Consider the following 26,203-nt stretch of genomic DNA (forward strand, 5'->3'; position numbering starts at 1 on the left):
ATAATACATTTTTCACTTATTAGTTCTAATATAATTTAAAGACTGACTTAGATTCTACCAAAATTTCAGAGATTTTTATAAATTTTTTCATTCATTAAATTTATTGAACAAAAAAAGTTTAATTAGGATTAATAATCTGATAAATAAATAGCAAGTATTCAATATCGGAACATTTAAGTTAGGTTATTATCAAATTATCTTAGAAAAGTAAAATTGTTTTAAAAAATTAATTAAATTGTAGTTTTCAATATTTTGGGAATTTTTTTTTTTTTTTTTGAAGTCAGCAAACAACTATAAACAATCTTTTCTCAGAAGTTTATTTACTTTTTCGTATTATTTGTAATGCAAATAGGCTTACAAATATATTTCTGGTATGAAAAATAATTATTGTTTGCAAGAAATACAATTATGAAAAACCTGTTTATAGTAAAATTAAAGAATGGAGTGAGTTGAACAACATAAACAGATCGGTATTGAGAATGATTTTTCTGGAATGCAGGAATATTTGCTGTTTATCCTACCACTTTTCTGGAATTTTTATATGTAACATTTTGATTACCAGAATCTATAAAGATATATATATATATTTCATTATTTTATAACAACTGAAGTAATGAAAAAGTAATATTCAAATCGATCTGTGTATATCAGTACAATTTTTCATTCAAAATTTGTCATATTTAATCTGGAAAAATCACACGGTCCCTTTAGGGCCATAGAAAAACTTCCTTTATGAAGTAGAATAAAACAATCAAAAGATATTGTTTTTGCAAAGAATAAGGCTTGATACAAAACTCAAAAATCCTGGACAAAATGCGAAATTCCTGATTTTTAAAGATGAATAAAATCCCATTTCATTCATATGAGGATATCTAACAAGGTGAAACAGATCTTAATTTAAAAATATTTTTCAATGCAGGAATAGTTTTTAATGAAGTATCTTTTTGGAGTTAATAATGCAGCGTTAATGCAGAGTACCAATAGCACAGTTATTAACGGTGAATAACAGTTGTTAATTTGAGACATTAATATTTGTAATAAAATATAAATTAATTATAAAACAAATATTAAAGTAAATAAATGAAGTAATCCACACACTACATAAACCAGTATGTTTTCTTAGATAGTTTTTTATTAATATAGATTAGTAATAAATTTTTCCAATAATTTTAAAGATACAATGTTCAGTACTTTACATCGATATGGCTTGATTGTTTTATTCATTTATGCGTGTGCTAAAATAACTTTAGACATACATTTTCAAATACAATACTTGTATTCTAAAAACGAAGATGAGATGAATAAAAGAGTAATGGATTTATTTCTACTGCCTAGATGAGATTTGAAACCGAGAAAGGGTGATCTAAAAGGCAGCGTACATCACTGCTGCACTTAATCGATCAGCTAAATTTTAAGATTACTAAGCTTAATTACAAAGTATGTCTAATATTAAAAGCGTGATGATATTCTTGAAATAGTTCTTCCACTTTTAACTAAAACCGTACAAGTTGCGTTAGAAAATAATTAATTCAAATACAATTTGATTTTGTGGTAGTATTGTTTATTGTTTTATGTACAGAGTGTTTCTAAAATGGTGGGCTGGCTATACTTTTTCGATTACCTAACCGATTTCAAAAAATAAAATATGATTTTGTTCAAAATAAATAGCTTAATATTTTAGCAAATAATATAAATTTTGTTAAAACTAATATATACGGAAATAAAAAAAATTGAGAAATAAACATGGCCGCCATTTTGTCATTTGCAAAGGCATATAATTCCTGATTTTTTATTTATTTTAAAACTTTATTACCAAGACGCTTACCAAATATTAATTTGATTCCTCTATCCGGACTTGAGATATAAACTTTTGTACAAGAATAACAAAACAGTGGACAGGTGGAGAATGAAGGAGAAATCGCTATTTTTCCTAAGGATGCTTTTTGTTTAATTTTACAAGTAGAATCCGAAAAGTGTAGTCAGCCCACCATTTTATAAATATTCTATATATAGTATTCTTTAAAGGGGAGAAAAAAACTCCAGGAAGTAATTCTACTAAACATACTGAAGAAAAAATGTCCAGTGAACATAGGTCGGAAAAAGCATATTTTTGTCTGTCCGCCTTTTTATGTTTTTTAAGAACGGTTGGCTATAACACAATAAAATTTTGTACTTTATTTTAAACTAACATTTTTTTAATAGGAAAAAGAATAACGATACTCTTCGTTGACAAATTTCAAAATGGCGGTCATTTCAATTTGTCAGTTTTAAATATCTAAGGAATTATTAGATTTATCAAATTGTGTTTTTATAATAAAAATTATGAAGCATTTTTTTGTGAACAAAACGATCCCTTATTCATAAAAATCCAACGACAACAACAGAGTTATTGCAAAAATGTAGGCCTAAACCGATATGGCGACCATCTTGTTTTTTTATTATCCTGATTCACTTGTTAACTAAATCAAATTTTCTTATTAAAACTAGGCCTACTTTTGTTTACTACTAGGCCTACTATTGTTTAGGCCTACTTTTTACAATAATTCTGTTGTTTGTCGTCGAATTTTTACTACTAAGGTGTCGTTTTGTACACAAAAAAAATGCTTCATAATTTTTATAGTACAATACAGTTTGATAACTCTAATATTTCCTAAGATATTTAAAATTGAAAAATTGAAACGACCGCCATTTAAAATTTGTCAACGAAGAGTATCGGTATTTTTTAACTAAAAAAAAATGTTAGTTTAAAATAAAGTACAAAATTTATTGCGTTATATGCAAAAGTTCTTAAAAAACACAAAATAGCGGACAGACAGAAAATGTGCGTTTTCGGACCTATGTTCACTAGACATTTTTTCTTTAGCAAGTTAAGTAGAATCACTTCCCAGAGTTTGGCTTCACCTTTAAAGGACACTCTATATATAAAAATAAATGTTTTTGTTTGTCCCGTATGCATTCCTATACCATTCACCCGATTGCAATCAAACTTTGGTGAGTTGTGCGCACGCCCTCGAAGGTCTCTGAATTAGTTTGGACTCACTAGGTGGCGCTGAGGTCGAGATATTTCGAAAAATTGTATTTATGGTCTGATTTGATCCATATTTGTCCAAAACGACAAAATATTGGTCGACACACAATTAATCATATGTAACCATATAGCGTGGACGAAGCCGCGACGGGGATGCAAGTGTGTATATATATATATATATATATATATATTGGTGATACATATGAATCATTAGTGTGACAAAGTCAGGTAACAATTCAGTGTTTTGATGAACAAAATTTCTTAATATGATATTAACTGATGGTACTATTAATAGTATCTATGATGTTTTGTTATGTTTATACACTAAAACAGTGAAATATGAAACAATTGTTGCGTGCATTTGACAGATCTCTCAGAAGGTTTAGGATTCATAGTATAAAACAGAGTACTGTCTAGTATAGTACTTATCTAACTCTAATGGGTAGATGTCACAATTAGTGATATGTTTATCGTGTGTTAAAGTGTATTTGCTGCTTTGTTTTCACACTAACCGATCTCAAGTTTCTTTACCAGGATTTTAATTATATCCAGCTACAGTATAATATTTCTTCTATAATACTTTTGGTGATTATTTGATGTTAAATTTACATCTATCTTAACTTCAAGATACTTACTTTTTTAGACAGTCTTAGAACCTTATTTGACAGAAGATGTCTTAATTAAAATATAAATTCATTTGAACTGGAATCAAGCGACTTAATTATATACATCAATCCAAATTGCTTCTGCTCAGAGAAAAATGATTGCATTAATATCTTTATGAAATTGTAGCATTGTATGTTTCCCGCTTGTAGGTGTTTTGAATATCACATCATTTTTATGTTGTCCAATGCTTCGCTTTGCATAAATGTCTAAGTATTTGCTTCAAAAGAAATCTTCCGGTCGATATTAATATTTCTATGGCAATATGATTGGGAGAGACAACCTTGCTGGGCTCACATTTTGTCTGTCTTTGCCTCTAAAAGTAAAAACACTAGTTTTAAGTTATGATTCAGAATCACTTCTCCTGGAGTCATTCCTCAAAACTTTCATTAAGATATCTATATATATTTGCAAATCATGAAAATGATTAAAAATACCTGCTATCCACATTGCGTGTACAGTCTTCTCTTAAACTTTTTCATGGAGATCTATTTGGTGGTTTAAGTTTAAGGTTCATAATGTCTCTTAAATATTAAGAGATATGAACTCATCATATTTCTGGAGCTAAATTTCTATTTTTCAACTTTATATAAAGATCTTGCATTAGGTCATGGGCAATCTGAGTTGGAGATATTAGTGATTTAGGCTTTTCAAGCTAGTTTTGTGCTTTTGACTGGGATTGCCTAAAACAAAATTTGTAACCCTTTTTTATCAACAGTTATAAGTATATTTTATATTTATTCTATTAAAATTGTTAAAAATACTGTTTTTATAATGATTCTTAAGTATTGTTCATTTATTAATTATATTATTTTCTTTTCTTTATTATCATTTTTTATTAATTTATTTTTTTATATGGTTTTTATTTTTTTTATTTACATCTTTTTTTTTTAATTTATAAAAATAAAACCAAAAATAATTTCATTATTATTTTATGCTCATTAATTCAGATATTTCTGTTTTTAATAAGAGTTTATTGAAGTTCTAAGTCAAATCTGAAATATCAAAACTATTACCCTCCCCAAAGTAGATTGTTTAAGAGAGTTGTACTAGAATTTCAAATTCAAATTATATAGAACAATAATAATAATAGATAAATTCTAATAATTCATTATTTTCTAATCCATTTATTAATAATTTATACTGAATAAAATACTTTTCCTTCCTATTTTTCTAGTTCAGTATTCTTTCAATTGTTTTTTTAACCGCTTGTAGGCTTTCTGCTAAGGTAAAAACCTTTTTGCCAGATCAGTTTCCGTAAAAAGTTTATTATTATTATTATTTAATTCGTGTTGCATGCTTGTTGAAGAACTACATAGTAAGTAGCCTAAATAACACCAAATATTAATCATTGTAATCGTAAACGTACATATATTTGATATAAATTATACGCTGTTGAACAGGATTGTAAAGAAGCAATAGTAATGAGAAACCATACTGATTGCTGATTTCTGACCCACTTATCTAAGATATTGTTATTTAGCGTTTTCAGGCCTGTGTTCAAGAATTTTTTTTCTTATTTTTAGCTGTAGAATCAGTTGCCAAGAGATTGCTGTATAGTTTTGAATCACTGTATATATATATATATATATATATATATATATCGATGTACATTATTTTATTGAAATTAATCTTATTATTCTCCTGTACTGTTAAATTATATTTTAGATTTGATTAATATAAAGTACTGTAATGATAAAATTAAGGTAAAATATGTCTTATTTCATATTATATACAAAATTTTAATATTTATTCATCTATGACATGATTTAATGAGATGGTTTGTGAAAGTGGATTCAGTAGTAAAGGAATTGGTTTCTTTATGAATAGTTGCATCCTGCAGCTTTAAATATAGCTAATAAAATATTTATTTAGCTTTAAAATAAAAAGGATGAATAAATAAATATTTTATTAGGTTTAATTCATCGTGGTAGCCTTTTTGTGTAAGTAGAATGTTGTAGTCTGTGTGATAGGTTCTGAAATTGAAGGTTTGAGTTGTATATAACGTTTGAATTTTCTATTAGGGTGTAAGTTGTGGAGGTTCTCTACATATTGTGTTCGTGCGCGCATGTGTGTGTAGGAGTAGTGAAGAGTAGTTGACATTATTTACCATTTCCATTGTAAATAAGGATTTTATTATCTACATATTTGTGCCGATATAAATATATTTTGTATGTCTCGCTATGAAATTTTTTGTTTTTTCTACATGTAAAAATATTCCATTTAAATATGCTTGTGATGTAGACCACACACAGTATGTAAAACTTGTTATCAAAGGTGGAGTATTTTATTTTAAGATTATCATACTGGTGTGTATGATTACAATTTTTAGTTCTTAAGTTTTATTGTCCTGTTTGAGTTTTTTAACATTTTTGTTGTTTCAGATTTGGGAATATTTGTGTAGAGGGTTTTTATTTCAAAGAGGCAAGTGTGAAATTGTGGGAGACTGGAAAATGTTGATGTTGTTGGGAAAAGGTCATCCTTACCTTAGTAAACTTTATTAAAGTACCTTAAATAAATAAATATGTATATATAATATAAATGATTTTATATAGGTGATGTATAAAAATTTGTTTTCTGGAGCTTTTCTATAGTTTGCTATGGAATGAATTGATATACTCGTTTATGAATTCTGAAAGCTGAAAGGTTTAATTTGTTTTAAATGTGGTACTTATTATTCAGCGATCTCATGTTTAGTTTTGTTAATTAATTGTTTAACTGTATATTTAAATTAGTCTTTAGGTTCATGTTTTAATCTACAATTTTGTTTTGTACACTTTGTTGTGAAGTTTTTTTATTTTAATGATGAGAGTGCTGTTTATTTTGTCAAATAAGTAAAGGACAACCAGATGGTTGTAAGTGATGTTATTGCATACTTATTATTATTTAAAACACATCAGATGATATAAATAACGTACTTTATTAAATAATTAATGGATTAAAATAAATAAGTTTGTTTAGGAAATATTTATAGAATGTAAAAAATAATAACTAAATTTATTTTAGAATGTGTTATTTAAATAATTAAAATTCATATTCATAAATGTACTGATAGTTATTAATATCTCATCAAGTTGTAAAATATTTTTCTTAATTTATATTAAAAAACAGAGCTCTATACTTTGACATGCTCACATCATAAAGAAACCAAAATACTTATTACGCTAGAGTGATATGAAACCTATAAACATAAAAAAGGGGATAATAAATGTTGTTTAACAAACGTTCAACATCTTTGCAATGTTAACCGTCTTGGAGTTTTCCCAACACAAAAATAATAATTTATTTTATGATAGAACCTGAAGTGCTGTGATATTTTAGTATGTAAACAACAGTATGAAAAAATTTAAGATGTGGTGAAGTACTTTCAAGTATATTTTTTTTAGTTTTTGTCAACAGAAAAAACGAGTTATTGAATTTAACTAATTCTTAAGTACATTCCCATATTTTTTCATAAACATTACACCTATACTTTCATTATACACACTAGTAATTGACAAGGATATCTTACAACTACTAATTTAACCCTTAAGAGTAAAAATAAATATATTTTATTTGAACTGCAGGGTTGCCTTTGACAAAAAAATGTGATTTGGCTTAATAAAATAAACTGAAACAATTATCAGTAATGTTCATTTATTTGGTAACCAGACTGTACCAGACAGACCTAACATTTTCATAAGAGATTCATTACGTATCTCATCACTTGTATTAACATTTTTTTTGAATACTTCTTTGATAAATTTAAAATGTTTACTCATATTTATAACAACACTTCTTATTTCTTTATCCCCAAACATAGTATTATTAAATTCATGTTGATTATTATTATGATGATTATCCCACATCATATTTTTTGACTGTTCACCTAATGGGTACACACGAACCCAATCACCTTCTTGTGCTGGTGGATTTTCCCAGTCTTTGCCATTACCCCATAATGATAAAGGTGGGGTTCTAATTCTTTTCTTATAACTTGGTTTTTTGTTTTTATTCATTGATATTATATTACTTATATTTTTTAACTGTTCATTGACAATGTTATTATTATTTTCATTATATTCTTCACCAATATTTATGGTAGGTAAAAGAGCATTAACCTTTTTTGGTTGTGGTCTTGCTGATTTAACTTGACGATTGATTGATTTTGTTCGATTATTTGCTGAACTTGGATATGAATTACAGGTATTAGAATTTTTATTTGACCTTCTTCTATTTTTATTAAAATCTGATGATTGTGTCACTGCTGATTGTTGTTTCATTCTACGCCATCTATTAGCCATAGTTACAACTGTTATTGCAGTTTGTGAAGCAGATCTTTGGTTTTTATCGCATTTTTCATTATCAGCAGTTATTATATTACTTTCTTCAATCGATTCGCTAGGCTTTTTGTTGTTGTTATTATTGGTTGTAACTTGTGTTATACAAGTATTACAAACACCAGTCGACCAAATTGTAAATAATGATAAGCCTGTACAACAAACAGGCAATCCTAAGAGGTCAAACATATCATGTAACATCGGCTTCTTTACAGCAGGATCAACATCACAGTGATTACCAAGTGCTGGACTCAAATTCACCTGCAAATATACAACTATTATTTTTCTTATTAAATTTCATTATTAATGATGTCTTGTAATATTCTGTTTTACACATTATAAAATAATAATGAATATAATGCTGGATTTTTTTCAGAGGCATTTTAAGTTAAGCGAAAAATTACAAAAAAAAATAAAAAAAATTAATTTGTAAAAACTCATGTATCACATTTTCATGAATTTGCAATGATGCCAGGTTTACAAAATATTACTGTAGTACATTTAATTAAACAGTGCTTGTAAAATAAATTTTATTTTCCAGAACGTGATCCTGGGAAATACAGAGAATGAAAAATATGTAAATTATATTACATTGTGTGGAATGAAGAGTTAAGCACAGATAGTTTAAGATTTTGAAGTCTGAAGAGTCTTGGTAATAATGTAGACAGTTTATCTGATTATCCAACAGAATTATGAGATTAACATCATATGATTCAAAAGGTAAAAAATGAATTTTTTTGTTCATATCAAACACTTTTGTTTTCGACACTAATAATTCTGTTTTGGAACAAGGGTACTCTTGCATTACAACAGTACGTTGCTCAATTTTTTGAAATCTTTTACTTGGGGATCAATAAAAATAATGCCTTTATGTTAGAGTGTTTTTATGTGGAGTACTATACCTCACTGATCATTAACATAATTTGCACAGATTAGGTTTTTATTTATTTTACATTTGCAATTATTTTTCTTATTGTAGCTTTGAAAGAAATCCTGTTCACTTCCATTTGTAATAAAATTAAAAAAAGATCTTAAAAACTTTTTTAAATTCAACTTTTAAAGGTTGGTAATTTAAAAATAAAGAACTATCACTAATTAATCTTTAATTTGGTGTGAACTTAAGAAAATGCTAACTTTAAAAAACAAGTTTTTTAATTGTAGATTCGTGTAAAGTTAATTAAAAATGTTTTTTTAATAGTTTTTTGTTTAACACTTCTTAATTTTATTTTGATTTAAGATTCGGATTCTCTTACAATAAATTTAAAAATTTTACAAGAAATGTTAAAAATTAAACAAAGAAAATGTACAGAATAAAGTAAGAAAACTGCTATCAACTATGATCACAAACTATCTAGAATGTGGGGAGTAATAATTTATTAATAAATAGCAGCTATCTGTGCCTTCACATTTGCATACTTGTAATGTAGCCTATAAAAAAATTAAAGGTTTTTTCTGGATAAAAAGAAAGAAGTACAAAAATTCATTGAAATTGTTGCAGCTGTACTTAAGGAATGAAGAAATTAATAGATTCACAAAGTGAAAACATTTTTAAAAATTGGTTTATTTCTTAATTTTTTGAAAAAATTAATGTGCATAGATTTTGTAGCCTATATGTTTTTCTACAAAAAAGAAATACAGTAAAAAAAAGATTAGTCAAAATCAGCACAGAGTTTTTGCGTGACTGACAAAATAAACTATCAGATTTATTTATTAGTGTGATATGGTATTAATGATACTTTAGTAAGATTAAGAAAGGAATACATATTTCTGTATCCAAAGAGAATTAATGGATAATTATTTGTAATCTCTAGAAATTTATTTGCATTCTCTAGCTTTTTTTTTTATCAAAATGCAGTAAAAATATCCCGATCAAGCTTGGCATTTTTCAAATGCTATAAATTCAATTTCCATATCCCATGCACAACAAGCTTCGAGCTTATATGGTGATATCATCATGAAAAACAAATAATAATACATATTCTCACACTACAGAACAACTGTAGCTTCTTCTTGGGAAAAGTCTTTATGTTATTTCTCTGCATTCCATTTATTGTTATTATTATTATCAAACATGGGTTTATTATGCTTGTGTGAAGTATTATAGTCAGTTACCTCCAACAACCAAGGTCTTAGTGTTGAATCCACTAGAACATCAAAGCCATAAAACTCAAAACAGTTTGAAGTAGTTGGTACATTATTAAGTTGGCTGATTACTGTTAATACAACAAGAGATGATATACGTTGCCAAAGTAACCAATCATCAAATCCTGATTGATTAAAGTAATGGCGCAGCTGTTTCAAACTCCACTTACAGCCTAAAAAATACAAATTAAAATTATTAGAACATGTAATTCTGTAAATAAACATATTCAACTCATGTAAAAGAGAATTAATTATAAATAATTGGATATATATATAAAATGAAATTTTAGAATAAAATTCTATTTTAGTCATACTGAATTTTATAATGGATTGAAAAATTAGAATAAATAGTTATACAAAACACATTTTAATTATACTTGCTTAGTCTGTTCCTTTATGGAATATATTTGAATCAATTTTTTGAAATTAATCGCTGTATTCTTAAGATAGTTAATCTTTTATATAATAATGATATTTGGAAGATACAAGTTTATAAAATTAGTAAGGAAATTATTTTTTCCATAATTGGTATTACTATCATTTCTGTCAAGGTTGGCATTATGTACCAAGACTAAAGGGCTGGGTTTACCAAGACTAAAATTAAAATTATGCTTACAGTTTGTGTTTAAAATGTCTGTATAAATCTTGTCACACAAGAAATGAATGAGGTATATTCTTTATTTTGATTTCTTTGTGTAAAATCATATTAAATAAAAAAAATGATATTGTTGAAATTCGTGCTTGATTGTTTATTTGTTTTTCAGCTGACTTTCAAAGTCAAGCTTTCTAAGGTTTGAGTTCTTATAAAGGTAGTTGCTTTTATGTGAATTTGAATGCTAGACTGTGGATACTGGTGTTATTTGGTGGTTGTGTTTCAATTATCCACAGTCTCAGGAGTGGTCTGCCTGAGTCTGTGCCAGACTACATGTTTACCTGTACATTTACATTACAGGTACATCAGGCCTGGCACACTGGTAGCAGTAATTGCATTTGCCTATATACACATTTTCACACACACACACACACACACACACACACACACACACACACACACACACACACACACACACACACACACACACACACACACACACACACACACACACACACACACACACACACACACACACACACACACACACACACACACACACACACACACACACACACACACACACACACACACACATACACACACAGCAGCAATAGCTGAAAAACTGGTTAGAGAATACAGATAGAAAACAGGTAGTTTTAATCGTTTAATGCATTCGCTTGATGAAGTTGCGTAAAACTCTCTTAAAAAAGCACTATTTTGTTAATAAATGACTTATCTAAACATCTGCTGCCATTTTATCATTACTATTGATTTCTGTTTATGGTAAAAATGATATTAAAACAAGCTGAGGAAAAGTAGTGGATGAATTTAAATCAGGACAGAGTTTTATTATTTATGACTGTAGTGGAAGTCTAGTAGCCTTCAGTAATGAAGTTATTCAAAAAATTTAAACGTACAATTACAAAATTATAACCAATTACAAAATTATCATAAGTAACAATAATTAAGTGTTAACCATTAAAATGCAATGTAGAATCCATAAAAAAGTCTTATTTTGTAAAAAAGACAATAATTTTTCACTTAACCATAATTACTGCTAAACACACCAGTAGAAGGAGGTGAATATTTGTGTATTCATTCCTAATAAAACAAGAAGGCTATACAATTAAAAAAATATTAATTTCTATCACATTCAAAAGCTATAGAAACTTGTTGTTCTCAATATTTTGATTAATACTTATTCTGACATCAGAAACTTGCAAAATAGAAAATTTTTTGTTTTGCTATAACTAAGTTAGACAAAAAATAAAATTAGTAATTTAGGAAAAATGTATGTTAAAAGTTATTGAAAAGCCAATTAATTATATGAACAATTTCAAAAAAATATGAATAGACTGTGCATATTAAGTGCGAAAAATGATGACATATGGTCACAAGAAAAATTGAGTGATTGTGGCATAAAAATTTTTCACATTATAAGATTCAAGGTTATTAAAAATAACTTTTTGGATGATAATGTAACAATGATAGTGTATTAGTATGTCTACTGTGCATAAAAAAAAAAAATCTGATGTGGAACCACATGACTTTCTTGTATGCCTATTAAATTATATGTACACAATTTTGCTGTACTTCATTTAAATTTATTTCATTTGAAAGTGAGATGTGATCTTCCAATTCTTTAATAAAGTGGAAAGTTACACAATTGCATTGTGGTGGACAGCACAGGCATCAAATTTTTTGTGATGTCAATATCAGCATTTTATATTAGTTTATATATTAATTTCCTTTCACATCGCTCAAGTAGTTTGTAGTGTAAGTAAGAATGTGTCGAATCCATAACCATAAACACATCGTGATGTATTATTGTTGTCTTTCTGCCTATAGGAAATGCCATAAATGTTACAAAAATGGTGACAATTTGAGAAAAATGCTTAAACTTGAATCCGAAATACAATAATTTTTTAAATATAAAAATGAACAAGCTTCCCTTGACGTTTCTTCTTAATTGTCTCTTTCAAATGGTCCAGCAGATTAGCATAATGTTGTCCGGTTATACTAGATCCCTGAGGTAAATAGTCTACCAACTTTGTCATCTTTGCCATCTTTGTCCCAGAAAACGGACACTTTGTTTTTGGCCAATTTCTGGGTGCAGAACTTCTTTGGCTGTAGGGAACCGGTGTGGCGCCATTCTTTTGACTGTCTCTTGGTTTCAGGATCATAAATGTGAAGCTAAGTTTCTTCCTCAGTCACTAAACTAGCCTAAGAGACCTCTGGAGCTTCAAAATGGCACAAAACGGCTTTGGAGTTCAAATTTTTGGGCACCCACTTCACTGAAAGCTTGCATATGTGATAATAATGAAACCAACAAGCTCCCTGGAGATGTCCAGTATCTGGGCTATCTTTTTGGTGGATATTCACCGGTCCTCAACAATGAGCTCACGGACAGCATAGCATGTTGCAGTGTCAATTGCGATTTGAGGGCACCCACTGCGGGGCTCATTTTTAACAGTGAAATGGCCAGTGTTGAAATGAGATATCCAAGTCATCACAGTGCTGTAAGAAGCACATTTCTCTCTCAGTGTAAATGTCCTTTGCTGACTTTCCCTGGAGAAATGAAAACTTCAAGCCCTGTAACTCCACTGATGAGAAACTTGCTTGAGACTCTGCCATCTCAGCTTTCAACAGAAAACATTGAACGAATCCTGGACACCTGATATTTTTGCACAGTTATATACTAAGATTTCAAACTTTCAAATGAGCCCAAAGTTGTTTTTCTATTTCTACCACAAGGCATCAAAGCCAGGAACTTTTCAGCACACCCTCATATAGCTACAACTATTGACCAGCAACTTACATAATTGTAGAATAATGCATAGCAATAATGTCAGTTACAAGTAAACTTAGAAAAAAATCATGCATTAATTATAAAATAACAAAGAATACCAGCTCCAACTCTGTCCTTCATTTCTGTATATCTGGGTCCTTGTTTATTGAGTGAAGTATTAGTTAAATGAGCAAATGGGTTATCAAGATTGCTTAATGAAAATTTATCAGTACTAAATCTAGCTAAACCTTCTCTATATAAATATATAGCTGGTGGATGAAATGATGGTACACAAACATAAAGACGTAAATCGAATTTGTATCCTCCTATGAGCAACGGATTTTGTACATATCTTTGGACAACTGCATTCGAATCATATACTAATTCACTCAGTTTCTGAAACAAAGAAATAAAAATAATTAAAATTTCATTTTCAGAAATAAAGTAAAAAGTAAAATAAATTAAACAAACGTTACTTTCTTTTCTCTTCTTTACACTATTTCTTGGCAATTCGTACTGAGGACTGGGAAAGTCACATGTTTATTTTAAATCTAATCCATGAAACTACTGCTATCTTAACAGCTTGCTATAGGAGAGAGAAAGGAATTCAAGGTTTAAAAAACAATTTCTACTTAAAAACTACTTTAGTGTTAAGTAAAGTATCTACATAAGATACTTTATCAAATAATTAAAATAATTAATTAATTAAATTAAAAGTATTAATTAAAATAATTAATACTTTATCTAAATTATTCAAATAATTTACGTGTGTGGATTTCAGTAAACTAACTCCATTTTTTGTCACAGTTATAAGTGTTTAAATTTCTTTTAATATATGTCTGCCTACCTTTTTTACTTCATAATTAAACAATGAAGGAACAGTAATTAATTATAGATATTTAAAAGTTTACCTTCTTTAAAAGATTTTTATTTTCTTTAAATCATTCTTGGCAAGTTTCATATTTTCTTATCTTTTTGTGTGTCTAACGACTTTTTTCTTTAATATATGAACTCTTTTTTCTCGTGTTTGTTCTCATGAAAAAAATTAGTTTAAGTACTGAATGTTAGAGATATCTCTAACTTTTATTATCATAAAAATTCATGCTATATGAGAGATGTTTGATAAATCCATGCAGAAATAAAGAAGACACAATTTTTGAAGTAATATTTTTACTTCACTCTTTGAGGAGTCTATAAAAAGATGACATTCATCAGGGTGGTGCATAAGATCAAAAGTCTCTAGTAAAGCTTCCACATCATTACAGTTAACTAAGACCTTGTACTATAAGAAAATAAATGTTCAAATTCCCACTGGCTATCATGGAATTGTGTTCTGAAAGATTCCATCCTTTCAGTCATGATGAGAGAATGTCTGCTTGGTTCTTGAATAAATATAGATCATGAATGAGATCATTTAATTCTGACTGATTAATTAGGTGTGATTCAGTATTTATATTTTTTTAAATGTCTGGCCTCTCCTTTGTTCATCATCTGATAAATCTGCACAACCTTCAACATCAACAGCTTCATCTTTGTCTAATTTTCATGTTTTTGGTAGTTCTGGAATTTGCAACCATGGACTGTGGAGGCACTGGTCTTATAGCAAAGGGAATATCAGGATTTTTAACAGTATGTATAGTCTTAGTTGTTATCCCTGATTTTTCATTATACTGGGTGATTCAAAGAAACGGGAAATTTTGAAAGTTGTGTTGGTAGCCATGGGCGATTGGTACCACTTAATAAGTGGCGCCAGCCTCTCTAACCTAACCTGCCATTTAGTTGTCATGGATCTTTGGAGTGGTGCGCAATATGCATTTGCTATCAAAGCGTTTTACAAAAACAATGACAGTGTGGAGGGAGCGCGTAAAGAATTTTGCTGTCATTTTAATCTGGGACGGCATGACTGTGTTCCATCAGCACATGCAATTAAAACATGAATATCTAATTTTGAGGAAACTGGTTCGGCAATGAAGAAGAAACCTCCAGGCCGTAAGCGAACCGTCCGTACACCACAGAATGTTCAAGTTTTACAAGATGCTGTCACACGAAGTCCACATCGGTCAATCCGTCGTCTCTCAGCATCTTTACAATTGCAAAGTTCAAGTGTTCGAAGAATGTTAGTGAAGGACTTGCAATTCCATCCCTACAAGTTGCAGATCGTCCAGGAACTAAAACCGAATTATGCAGTTGTGCGAGCACAATTCTGTAATGTAATGCTTCAGAAGATAAATGATATACCGAAGAGTTTGTTCACGAACTGTGGATGTCAGACGAAGCACATTTCCACCTTGGTGGATTTGTTAACAAGCAAAATTTCAGATACTGGGAACAAGAAAATCCTACGCAGCTACACCAGCGTCCGTTGCACAGCCAGAAAGTGACTGTGTGGTGTGCTATGTTATCTTATGGTGTTAATAGGCCCTTATTTTTTTGAAGATGACAACATTCTTGCGATTACAGTGATGTTGGCTCATTACGTAGCCATGCTTGAAACCTTTGTTGTGGAACAACAAAAGAGATTTCTACAGATTCTTAACACAGCCTGGTTTCAACAAGACGGAGCAGTGTCACATACTGCACGAATATCGATGGCAGCTGTATGCCGATTGTTTGGACAACGTGTCATTTCACAAAATGGTGATATTAGATGGCCTCCCAGATCGCCTGATCTCTCAGCTTGCGATTACTTTTTGTGGGGTCACCTTAAAAGCAAAGTGTTCCACAGTAGAACTGCTACAACGGAAGAACTGAAGGCAAAGATCCGAGAAGCAATTGCGGAAATTCCAGTTGAGATGTTACGTCAAACCACGAACAATTTAACGAAGAGACTTCGTGAGTGTTTACGTAGAAGAGGAGGTCACCTGCAGCAAGATGTCATCTTTAAAAAATAAACTAAAATGTATGTATCCTAAAATAGCAACATTTGTTCAATTACGTGAAATAAAACTCATTTTCTAAAAACATTTTTTCTTTAACGTTATTTAATTTTTAAATTTTCCTGTTTCTTTGAATCACTCTGTACAAAAATAGCAGTTCATGAAGTGATCCTTTGGTTCTCCCCAAACCATTAGGATTGTAAATGTCATTTAATGAGATTCATTTAGCCAACCAGTCAACAGTGATACACATGAATTACAGCAAATATGAGAAGCCCAGGATAGGTCCTAATCATCCACATTTCATCCAAAATAGAGTTCATAAGATTTTATTATTAATGGAGTTACATTTCTCCTCAGACTTTAATGTTAACTCACCATAAATATAGAAGAAACTGTCTGGATGGTTAATGCAACTCCATGGAATTTTTATTAAAATGCCACGCAGTTGCATTTTAATAAATACACTAACAAACATGTGTTAGAAAACGTTATACACACATTAATGTAGCACATACACTGACTTTACAGGAAAAATAAAGTCAGAAATTAGTAGGAAAAGTAGCTGTACCACTAAATGTTACACACACAAGAGTTCATATTTGACTGATGTAGTTGTGATTTTTCTTAGCCAGCAGGATACATTGTTTATTGTTTATAGTATTTCATCCAGCAATGAGTCACCAAAAAAAAATTCATATAGGTTCATGTATGTATGATTAATGGGTGACAATTACATTTAGGAAAAATATAACATGAATCATATGTGTATCATTTACAAGTGTTTTAATTACTGTGTAAATAATAATAGTATTTATTTTTAATAGCTATTTAAAAACTTAAATAAATTTTGGTTTATTTAGCAACTTAACTACTGCAATCAATAAACTAAAAAAATAACATATTGTACTTGCTTTGTTCATGCACATGTATTTACTGGAAAATAGAAAGGGCAATTTATAATATATCTGTGCCCGATAGTAAAATAAAATTCTGATTTCATATTTGGAATCCGCACCTAAAAATACTTTGTTTTCAGCAAATACTAAATATGTAATAAAATCATTGTTGACCAGTGTTATTAATAATAATATTTCCTAGTTATTATTTTACTCTTCTCCAGTAATTCAATGAAAATTATGTGATGAACAGCCCCCCAATGGTTTTTTCCCTTCTTTTATTAGAGTTCTCCAACTGCTCTTTTGATTATTCCTCGTTTTCAGGTTGGTAATGATGTATCAACTTTTCATCTAATTTTATGAAACTGTGTAAAATTACTCTTGATTACATTCAAACAGTCCCAAACCATGCTTAGAAATACTTGCTTGTTCATATGCTTCATCAATTGTGAGTTAACATGGCACTCATCTTGTAGATAGTTTTCACATAATTAAATATTTGTGTAAAATTTGATTTACTATTCATTTGAGATGCCTGTTGTTAACATTTTCACACACTTTCAGTCTCCTATTATCTATGATCATAACATGGATTTTTTCATTATTCTCTACAGTTATAACCTTAACATGCAATCTAGAACATTCAATATTATTTGTGATCATATGATCTTTCTAAAGGTAAATCGCCTAATTGATGGAGCTGAGCTATCATAATAATTATCTAGCTTGGATTTAATATCCTATTCAGTTTTACTTTTCAAAAAAATAATGTTTGATCACCAAATATAATTCTCTTTTTCTTTTTTCAGAAAACACAGTACTTAATTTACTCAAACAATTGTGAACAGTTATGAATGTACCTGACTGAAATTGGTGTGTGCTGCTAGCAAAAATACCGGAAAGTAGGAATGACCTTGGTAATGTATTACAATTGTAATCTCTTTCATATCTTTGCAAGATTGGATTATTATTTTCACTGGCTGAAATGCTAAATAGCTGCATGTATATTTGTAAAAATGTCTTACTTTTAATACGCTTATGTTATCGTTGGATCATATCATTTAAAAAAAAATATAATTTAATATCTTAATTGCTAATTGCAGCTCACTGATTCTAATTTGACAATTAAAAAAAGAAAAAATATTCGAAAAGATACATTTTTAATTTTTTATTAATTAATCATTTAGATTACCTTAAAAAGTGATATACCACGTCCTTGACTTTGTCCAACAGGTTTGCAAATCCAGACATTGCTTGGATCTTCATAATTGTTATTTTTCTGCCTACTACATTCAGCTACCAGTTTTGTATATTCTAATGGTAAATTAAATGCATCTGGACTGAAAAAGAGTATAATTATATATCTTAAATAAAACCATAGTATATTAAATACTATAATATAAACATCAACTGAGGTTTTTTTTAGAATTATGTAATAAAAAAAAATACTACTGGAAAGCTACCGAATTGGTCTAGTGGTAAACTCGTCGTTGGTCATTGTAAATCAACTGACTTCAAACTTGAAGTTCTCAGGTTGGGTTGAAATCCTAATAAAGATAGTTACTTTTATTCAGATTTGAATGCTAGATCATGGTACCGGTGTTCTTTGGTGATTGGGTTTCAATTAACCACAAGTTTCAGAAGTAGTCGACCTGAGTTTGTTCAAGCTACAAATTTACTAGTACAGTTACATGACACTGATAAGACACTAATGACTTTAATTGTTGATGTGACTATAAATAAAAGTACTTAAAAAAATAAATAAAAATAAAAATACTATTGACTCTTACAAAAAAAAAAGGTAAAAGTATATTTTAATACAAAAGATTAAAATAAAACTTTACATATAAAAAATGTTGTCATGTTTTGTTAATCTAAGCTATTAACCTAAAACAAAATTCTGTTTAAAAGTAAAAAAAAAACTATTCAATGAAGTGTCATCATCTGCGTCCAGACATTTTCTTTATTTATATAGTAAACAATTAAATAATATAAATTAACTTAAAGATTAAATAACAGTAATTCAAAAACACAGCATTGATGGAAAATGCCTGTGTTGTTTGATGAAAGTGAAATAAAACCACAATGAAAGACAGGACTTAAAATTTAACTTATAAGAACTAGAAAAATATATATATATGAAAAAGATTATATGAATAATCAAATTTTTTGAACAAATGAAAGGCCTTAAAGAATCATAAGGCATTCAATGATATCATTACATTGTTGCCTTAGATATTTCGATGTTAGCCCGTAGCTTAAACTTCCAAGTCAATGCCAAATAACAGACACAGTCCACAAGGATGTGGTGTACACATCCACAGTCCACAAGGATGTGGTGTAGTTGGCAGTCAGAGCGAACATAAATGGGTGCATTATTCTGAGTTATGAGCCTTGTGTGTCTGATTCACAAACATTAAATAATACGTCCTCTCGATGGTTACTCCAGCATGAAGAGCTTCATGATGACATAGTGTTCTTAACTGGACAAAGTTTATTGTTAATGGTAGTATTCCATTCACTTTGCCACTTATCATGGACAATCCATGAACCTAAAAATCCTCATAGATTGTTGATTTAAATTTGTATGTTAATTTCCTTTTTGTTATTTTTATTATTATATTTCATCATGATCTTTTTTATCAGAATCATTTTGGTATAACAATAATTCAATTTATTTATAGGGTTTTTGTTGTAAGTCAAATGCTTTGTTTTCTTGTCTTAAGAAAACAGACAAAAACATCAGAAACTATGTGATTAAAGGAGGCTGCAGACTGATAGTTTGTAAACTATTAGTTTTTTTGTTTAGTATGAGATTAACAGAAAAGTTTTCAGATTTTTGTAGGTATAATTTGTGAAATAGCTCTAATTTCTATCATTAGTAGAATTTTTGTATGGAAGAAACGGCTTTAACAAAATTTCAAAACATTTTTCCTTTTTGTTGATCAATATAAAACCTAAAGGTATACATGTAAAAGCATGAAATCAGATATGTTGTGCATGAAAAATAACAAGCCATAGTAGTTTTTGTTAGCTCAAAAGTTCAATAAATCTTGAACTTTTGAGCTAAAGCGAAAGACACTACCATTCTATAAAATTCTGTAGCAAAATGATACAGAATCAATGATGATGATTTATTGAACTACACCTCACTGAGACTAGAATCTGGAATCCTCTGGATGAAACTAACACTTCACCACTGAAATTGGAATCTTTGTTTGGCTATGATCTTATCCATATTTGAGGGCTTCCACTGTTTCAAAGTAAAAAACATTCTTTGATGAAATTCATTCAGGCTATTTTTCATCAATCTGAAATACCTATTATAATGTTTTGAAATATTACCTAAAAACACCAAAATGTACATAAATTATGGTGTATCTATAAATATAAATTAGGTTTTCAATATCTTGAAGTAACTAAACAGATTAAATTAAAGCCCCAATACTACCCTGATTAACTGAAGAGTAACTCCAACAGTTTTCAGTCCTGGAATGAGCTGTGAATACATACACATCCTGACACCCTTGGGGTTAAGGAAGATGCCTTGTGCAATGCTGGTTACCACAATACCCTTCCATTACTAGCCCTGACGGGCTTTACCGGATGTTGTCTTTGAAACCCTCTTAACTTGATAACATAGTCACAGTTTGGTCTCTGTAAGGATGCCACTGGTGCAAATATCTTGGCAGACATTTCCATCATTCTATTTACACAACTTACTGTCACCTTCCAACTTGTATGGTCTCTTCCAATCATGGCCACCTTCCATAACTTACAACCCTCTACTATCAAATTAACCAATTTGTGGAAGTGTGATCCTTCCTACGGAAGGATCGCACTGTTTACAGTAAGTGCCTTCGTGTAACACTGAAAGTTTCACACAAAAACTCTTCTTATGTCTAACTTCAATTAGACTATGCACTCAGATCATTACTTGATTGAGTCTTTAAATACCAAAGATATAATAAAGCTATATGAAAGAATAACATGAAGAATTTGAAGAGAATGGTGTGGATCTGTGCTCAACAAATAGAATGAAAAAATACTATTGAAAATGAGTTTCTGATATACATCTTGTAAAGAGTTGTATTTAACACTTCTCTATGGATATGCATCATGGATATTAAGAAAAAGAAAAAAGAAAGGGTGGAATCATTTAACGTTTAGATGGCTGGAGAATATTAATTGGAAAAAGTGAGAAATGACAAAGTAATTAGGTAAGTTAATGAGGTTAGATGTTTAATCAGAACAGTTCAAAGTTGGAAAAATAACTGGTGAGGTGTACTAATGAGATGAGAAGGATTGACCAAATGAAACAGACATGATCATCAAGGGACCTGCCTCAGGTTAGATAACCATGGTGTTATTAAACACATTCACACTATTAAATAATTTTCATTTCTAAACTACACAGAAAACAGTATATTTCTTTTACATATTCAATTAATTCTTATCTTTCAATTTGATTCTCCAACTGCCCATTGCTGTAAAATCCTCTACATACTGACTGACCTTGATAATTATTCTGCTGCTAAAGATTCAGTGACAGCTTATATTTGTTTGTCACTCGAATGACTTCTGTGATGGAGTAAAAGAATCTCTACCTTTTATCTAGAGGATTCTGGATTCAAATCCTAGTTAGATTTGTTAGCTGTTATTGAGTGGTAAATAAAAGAGTTTTGGGATAAAAATTTAATTTCTTTTCAGGTCTTTCTGTTGACAGAAAAACAACCTTTTCATTTACAGAATAATTATTAATAAAATTTATTTTAAATTCTATTGCAAAAAGGGCTTTTGAACTTCTTTCCAAGTAGGAAATAAATATCTATATATAAAAATATAACTTACTGAGTATATATTCATAATATATAAAATAAATTTAATAATTTTGTTTGATTGTCAACATGATGTTGGATGTATAATATAATAACATTGCATAAATATAACGCACATGCAAAACACTCATCAAATGTCTAGAGAAAAAAAATAAATTTTTTAAATGTTTCTTTTTACAAATATTGTTATTTATTAATTGTTAACAAATGTGCTTAAAAAAAAATTATAACCTTAATTAGGCAAAATATTAAGATACTAAGTGTCCTTGTTCTACAGCCTCAGCCCGTAGACCTTTTAAGTTGAAATTTAATGGCATCAGTGGCCAATATATAGAAGTAATCTGACCATGTTTGGTAAAAATCGGTCCAGTATTTCTGAAGATTTATGGTGATTTAGAGGCCAACACCAAACACACGCACACAGACACAAACATTAACATCTGGAAAATTTCCGTCCGGTTTTTTTGTTTTTGGGTTCCGTAGGTGTCAAAACGTAAAGATCCATTGAAAACCGCATATACCCAAGTTGGACTGATTACAATACTTTACCTTCTAGAGCTATATCTCTGCTACAGTGCTATCTAGACTGGAAAGTAAAATTATCGATGTAGAGATTTTTTTGTGTCAAAAGTCTAAAACTTTTTAAGTGATTTATCATGCATTTCTGAATGTATTTTAAACTAAAATCTATTTTGGTTACACAAACTAGCAATCTACATAATACTATGAAAAAATATTTATATTGCAAGATACGTATACATACATGCTTGCATACACACACACACACACACACACACACACACACACACACACACACACACACACACACACATATACTTTTTAACTTTTATTAATGGATTCACATTTCAATTTTTAGTTATAGACAGCAATTTAATCTTTTTATCTTTTAAATTTGAGAAACACAAAAAAAATCTGATTTATTTGTCCTTTTACAATGATTAAATTATGTTATCTTTGTATATTACAGTTTTACTTTTTAGTTATAAACATGAAAAGAGTTAATCGCAACCATAAATAAGATTCTGTAATTTTGATTGAATAATTTATCCTTCAATCACAACTTACAGTACTTATTAATTGTTTGTTTTATTCCAAATCCTTTAGAACATAAGATGAAACTTTGAATACATTTATTAATTGTTGTTTCTAATACCTTCAAGGCATCACATTCCAGCTGCAGTACATTATTTTATTGCTGGTTTTATAACAGCTCCTTCAAGGGGTCAAATACTTAATATCTTTCCGTATTTCTGGTTTATAGACTCCTTCAAGGTGTACAATCCATTAATTAATTGCTGGTTTTTTACACACTCCTTTAATACGTTATTTAATATTTTAAATAAGGATATTTTTCTAATAATTATTAAAATTTCAATTTTTTTCAAATTCATGAAAAAAGAAATAAGCAAGTTTTGTAGTTTGTCTGTTTGTCTGGAGTTAGCCATGACAGTTCTAGCAGTCATGCCAGAATATACTCGCTGTAAAATACTAATGTTATCTATAAAAAAATTAATAAAATTTATTTAAAAAAATGCAAATATGTGTTTACAATACACAAGTAAAATACAACAGTCCCAGTACAAGACTTAATTGTATAGAGCTTTATTGTATGTAACTGTATATATTAAACGTACACATTTATATAATTAGAGAACAAAGTAGAAACTTACTAAAACCTTCTAACCAAGTAACTCACATCAATTGGTGAATAGTATTACATTTTGGCTGACTGGAGTTAATTGATTATTCCATTGTATTCGTGAAGTATGATTGTTCCTTTAATGAAAGCTTTATAACTTGGACTATTATCCTTTCCAATTCTTTTACACAAAGAAGTTCAGTATGCAAAGAGTGTGATATTATCAATATCTCAATTTTGATTATTTTGTTTCTTCCTCTGTACACTTAATAAATTTTTAATTACTGTTATTAAAGTTTAAGTACAATTTAAAGATTAGTTGTTAATAATTACTTCTTTCTCAATATATAAATATTATATTTTTCCATGAATAATTTTATTATTTTTTATTATTATTTTTTTATTATTATTATTATTAATAATAATAATAAACAATTTATTGTCAATTGAAAATTACATTTACAATTTTATTCAACATATTTTTTTCTGACACAGCTAGCAAAAGAAATCTTGAGCACTAGCCACAAGTTCATATCATAATAACAGGATGATTATAAAAAAAAACTGATTAAAAATATAAAATTTTACTAAATAAAAATAGATGATTTTTTTAACATGATATATAAAATTAAAAAAGCATAAAACATTTTAATTGAAAATTAAGTTATTAAAATATACTTAAAAGAAAAAAATACATAGAACTAGAATGCAAAATTATTTAAATTGATATTGAAATCAAATAAATAAAATAAAATACAACAAATTCATAATCTAAAGAATGAGAAAAAAATTGTAATGGAGAAATAAAATCTAATACATTATCAGATAACATATAAGACAACAAGAAATATTCATAATATAAGACAATTGAATACTACTTTGAATTTATCCATCGTTAGCATTCACTTAAACAATCACAGTTTCATATAAGTATATTTTTTAATGTTAAGTAGTATACGTTAGTAAGTACATATATGTTAAGTATATGTTAAATTTATTTTTCTTAGTGTGAATTATTTTTGAATTTCAATTTGGTAATTTAAAATATATATTGTGTTTCATCCATTCATCTATTTCTTTCATTAAGTTACTATTTATTTTTTTGGCATTAAAATAGTTAGGGACTTTGTTAGAAATATACTGGAGTAATACAAAAATTGATGTTTTCAAACAGTTAATTTTGAAAAGAATGCGGTATAAGTATTTTTTATTGCTGAATGAGTATTGTACATTGTATTTTTAAATTCAAAATCAAATTTTTGTGTTTATTTACGTATTATTTTCTTGATATATATTTGCCTCAAAGTAGGTACTTTAAGTTCTTCAAATAAGTGTATACCGGGATATAATTTCGGTCTACTGAGAGCTGCTCTAATTAAATATTTCTGGAAAATTAATATTTTATTATGATAGGTATCATATGTTCCTCCCCATATCTCCATTCCATATTGAAAAAGTGTATGAGCATATGCAAAATATATAATTTTTATTATTTCAAGATTTTAAATTTTATTTAGTAAAAAGTATATATATAAGGTATTTTAGTCTTGATGTTAAATACTATACATGGACATTGCATTTCATATGATTGTTTAATAATTAATTCTGAGATGTTTTATTGATTTGACTTTACCTATTAACTGACAATAACAGTTACTGTTTCCATTTTCATTTACTGAACATGTATGTAGTTTTAGTTGAAATTCATGAGGGGATTTGCCAGTTTCATCAGACAAGAACGATACATTTTGTCTTATTTAGTTTGAGTGTAAGAATATGGTTTTCAAACCAAGATTTTACCATTAGTAATCCACAGGTAGCACTCATATTTCATCTCTCACATCTCATCCGAAAGAAACCAAAGCTATGTCATCAGCAAAAGATAATATGGCATCATTAGGAAGGTTCAGTTTTAAAAGATTGTCGACATATATTAGAAAAAATATTGGCGAAAGAACAGTACCTTGGGATTTTCTGTTATCACTGACATTACTAAAAGTCAGAATTTGAGTTCTATCTTTAAAGTAGTTTTCAAACAGTTCTTTTGCTGATCCTCATACACTGCAGTTATTCAATTTATATATTAAAATTTTCTAAGTAATTTGTGTCAAATGCCTTATCTAAATCAACAAATATTGCTATAGTCTTATTTCTTTTATTAAAATTGTTAATTATTCTAGTTAAATGTAAAACTGCATTTTTTGTTGATTTTCCACATTGAAAGCCATACTGATCTTTATGTATAAAATTATTTTTATCAAGAAACTTTATTATTTTTTAAATTATTTTGGAAAATTTACTTAACAGACTTATTGATTTGTAATTTTCTGGGTTGTTTTTATCCCCAGATTTATGCATTGCAATTATTTTGGCTATTTTAAATTTTAATAGAGAA

General features: G+C 28.7%; 1 protein-coding gene and 1 long non-coding RNA gene across 3 annotated transcripts in view; one reads left to right on the top strand and one right to left on the bottom strand.

Moving 5' to 3' along the window:
* LOC142331516 (uncharacterized) overlaps window positions 1-26,203 on the top strand; it is a 42,660-nt gene that overhangs the window by 3,673 nt on the left and 12,784 nt on the right. The window contains exons 2-3 of one of the 2 annotated variants that reach the window (XR_012758019.1): window positions 8,552-8,730; window positions 18,120-18,227. This is a non-coding gene — a long non-coding RNA (uncharacterized LOC142331516). Of the gene's footprint in view, window positions 1-8,551; window positions 8,731-18,119; window positions 18,428-26,203 lie in introns of those variants that run through there. The other variant, XR_012758018.1, reaches the window with a different exon arrangement.
* The window catches only part of LOC142331514 (putative tubulin polyglutamylase TTLL2), a 66,453-nt gene continuing 47,571 nt past the window's right edge, over window positions 7,322-26,203 (bottom strand). Inside the window, exons 5-8 of the mRNA XM_075377484.1 lie at window positions 18,503-18,650; window positions 13,655-13,931; window positions 10,123-10,325; window positions 7,322-8,271 (exon numbers count right to left, since the gene is read on the bottom strand). Coding sequence (XP_075233599.1) covers window positions 7,324-8,271; window positions 10,123-10,325; window positions 13,655-13,931; window positions 18,503-18,650 — 1,576 coding nt within the window. The 3' untranslated portion in view covers window positions 7,322-7,323. The remainder of the gene's footprint in view (window positions 8,272-10,122; window positions 10,326-13,654; window positions 13,932-18,502; window positions 18,651-26,203) is intronic.

This window comes from Lycorma delicatula, chromosome 10 (genome assembly GCF_047948215.1).
Source record: "Lycorma delicatula isolate Av1 chromosome 10, ASM4794821v1, whole genome shotgun sequence".
Classification (NCBI taxonomy): Eukaryota; Metazoa; Arthropoda; class Insecta; order Hemiptera; family Fulgoridae; genus Lycorma; species Lycorma delicatula.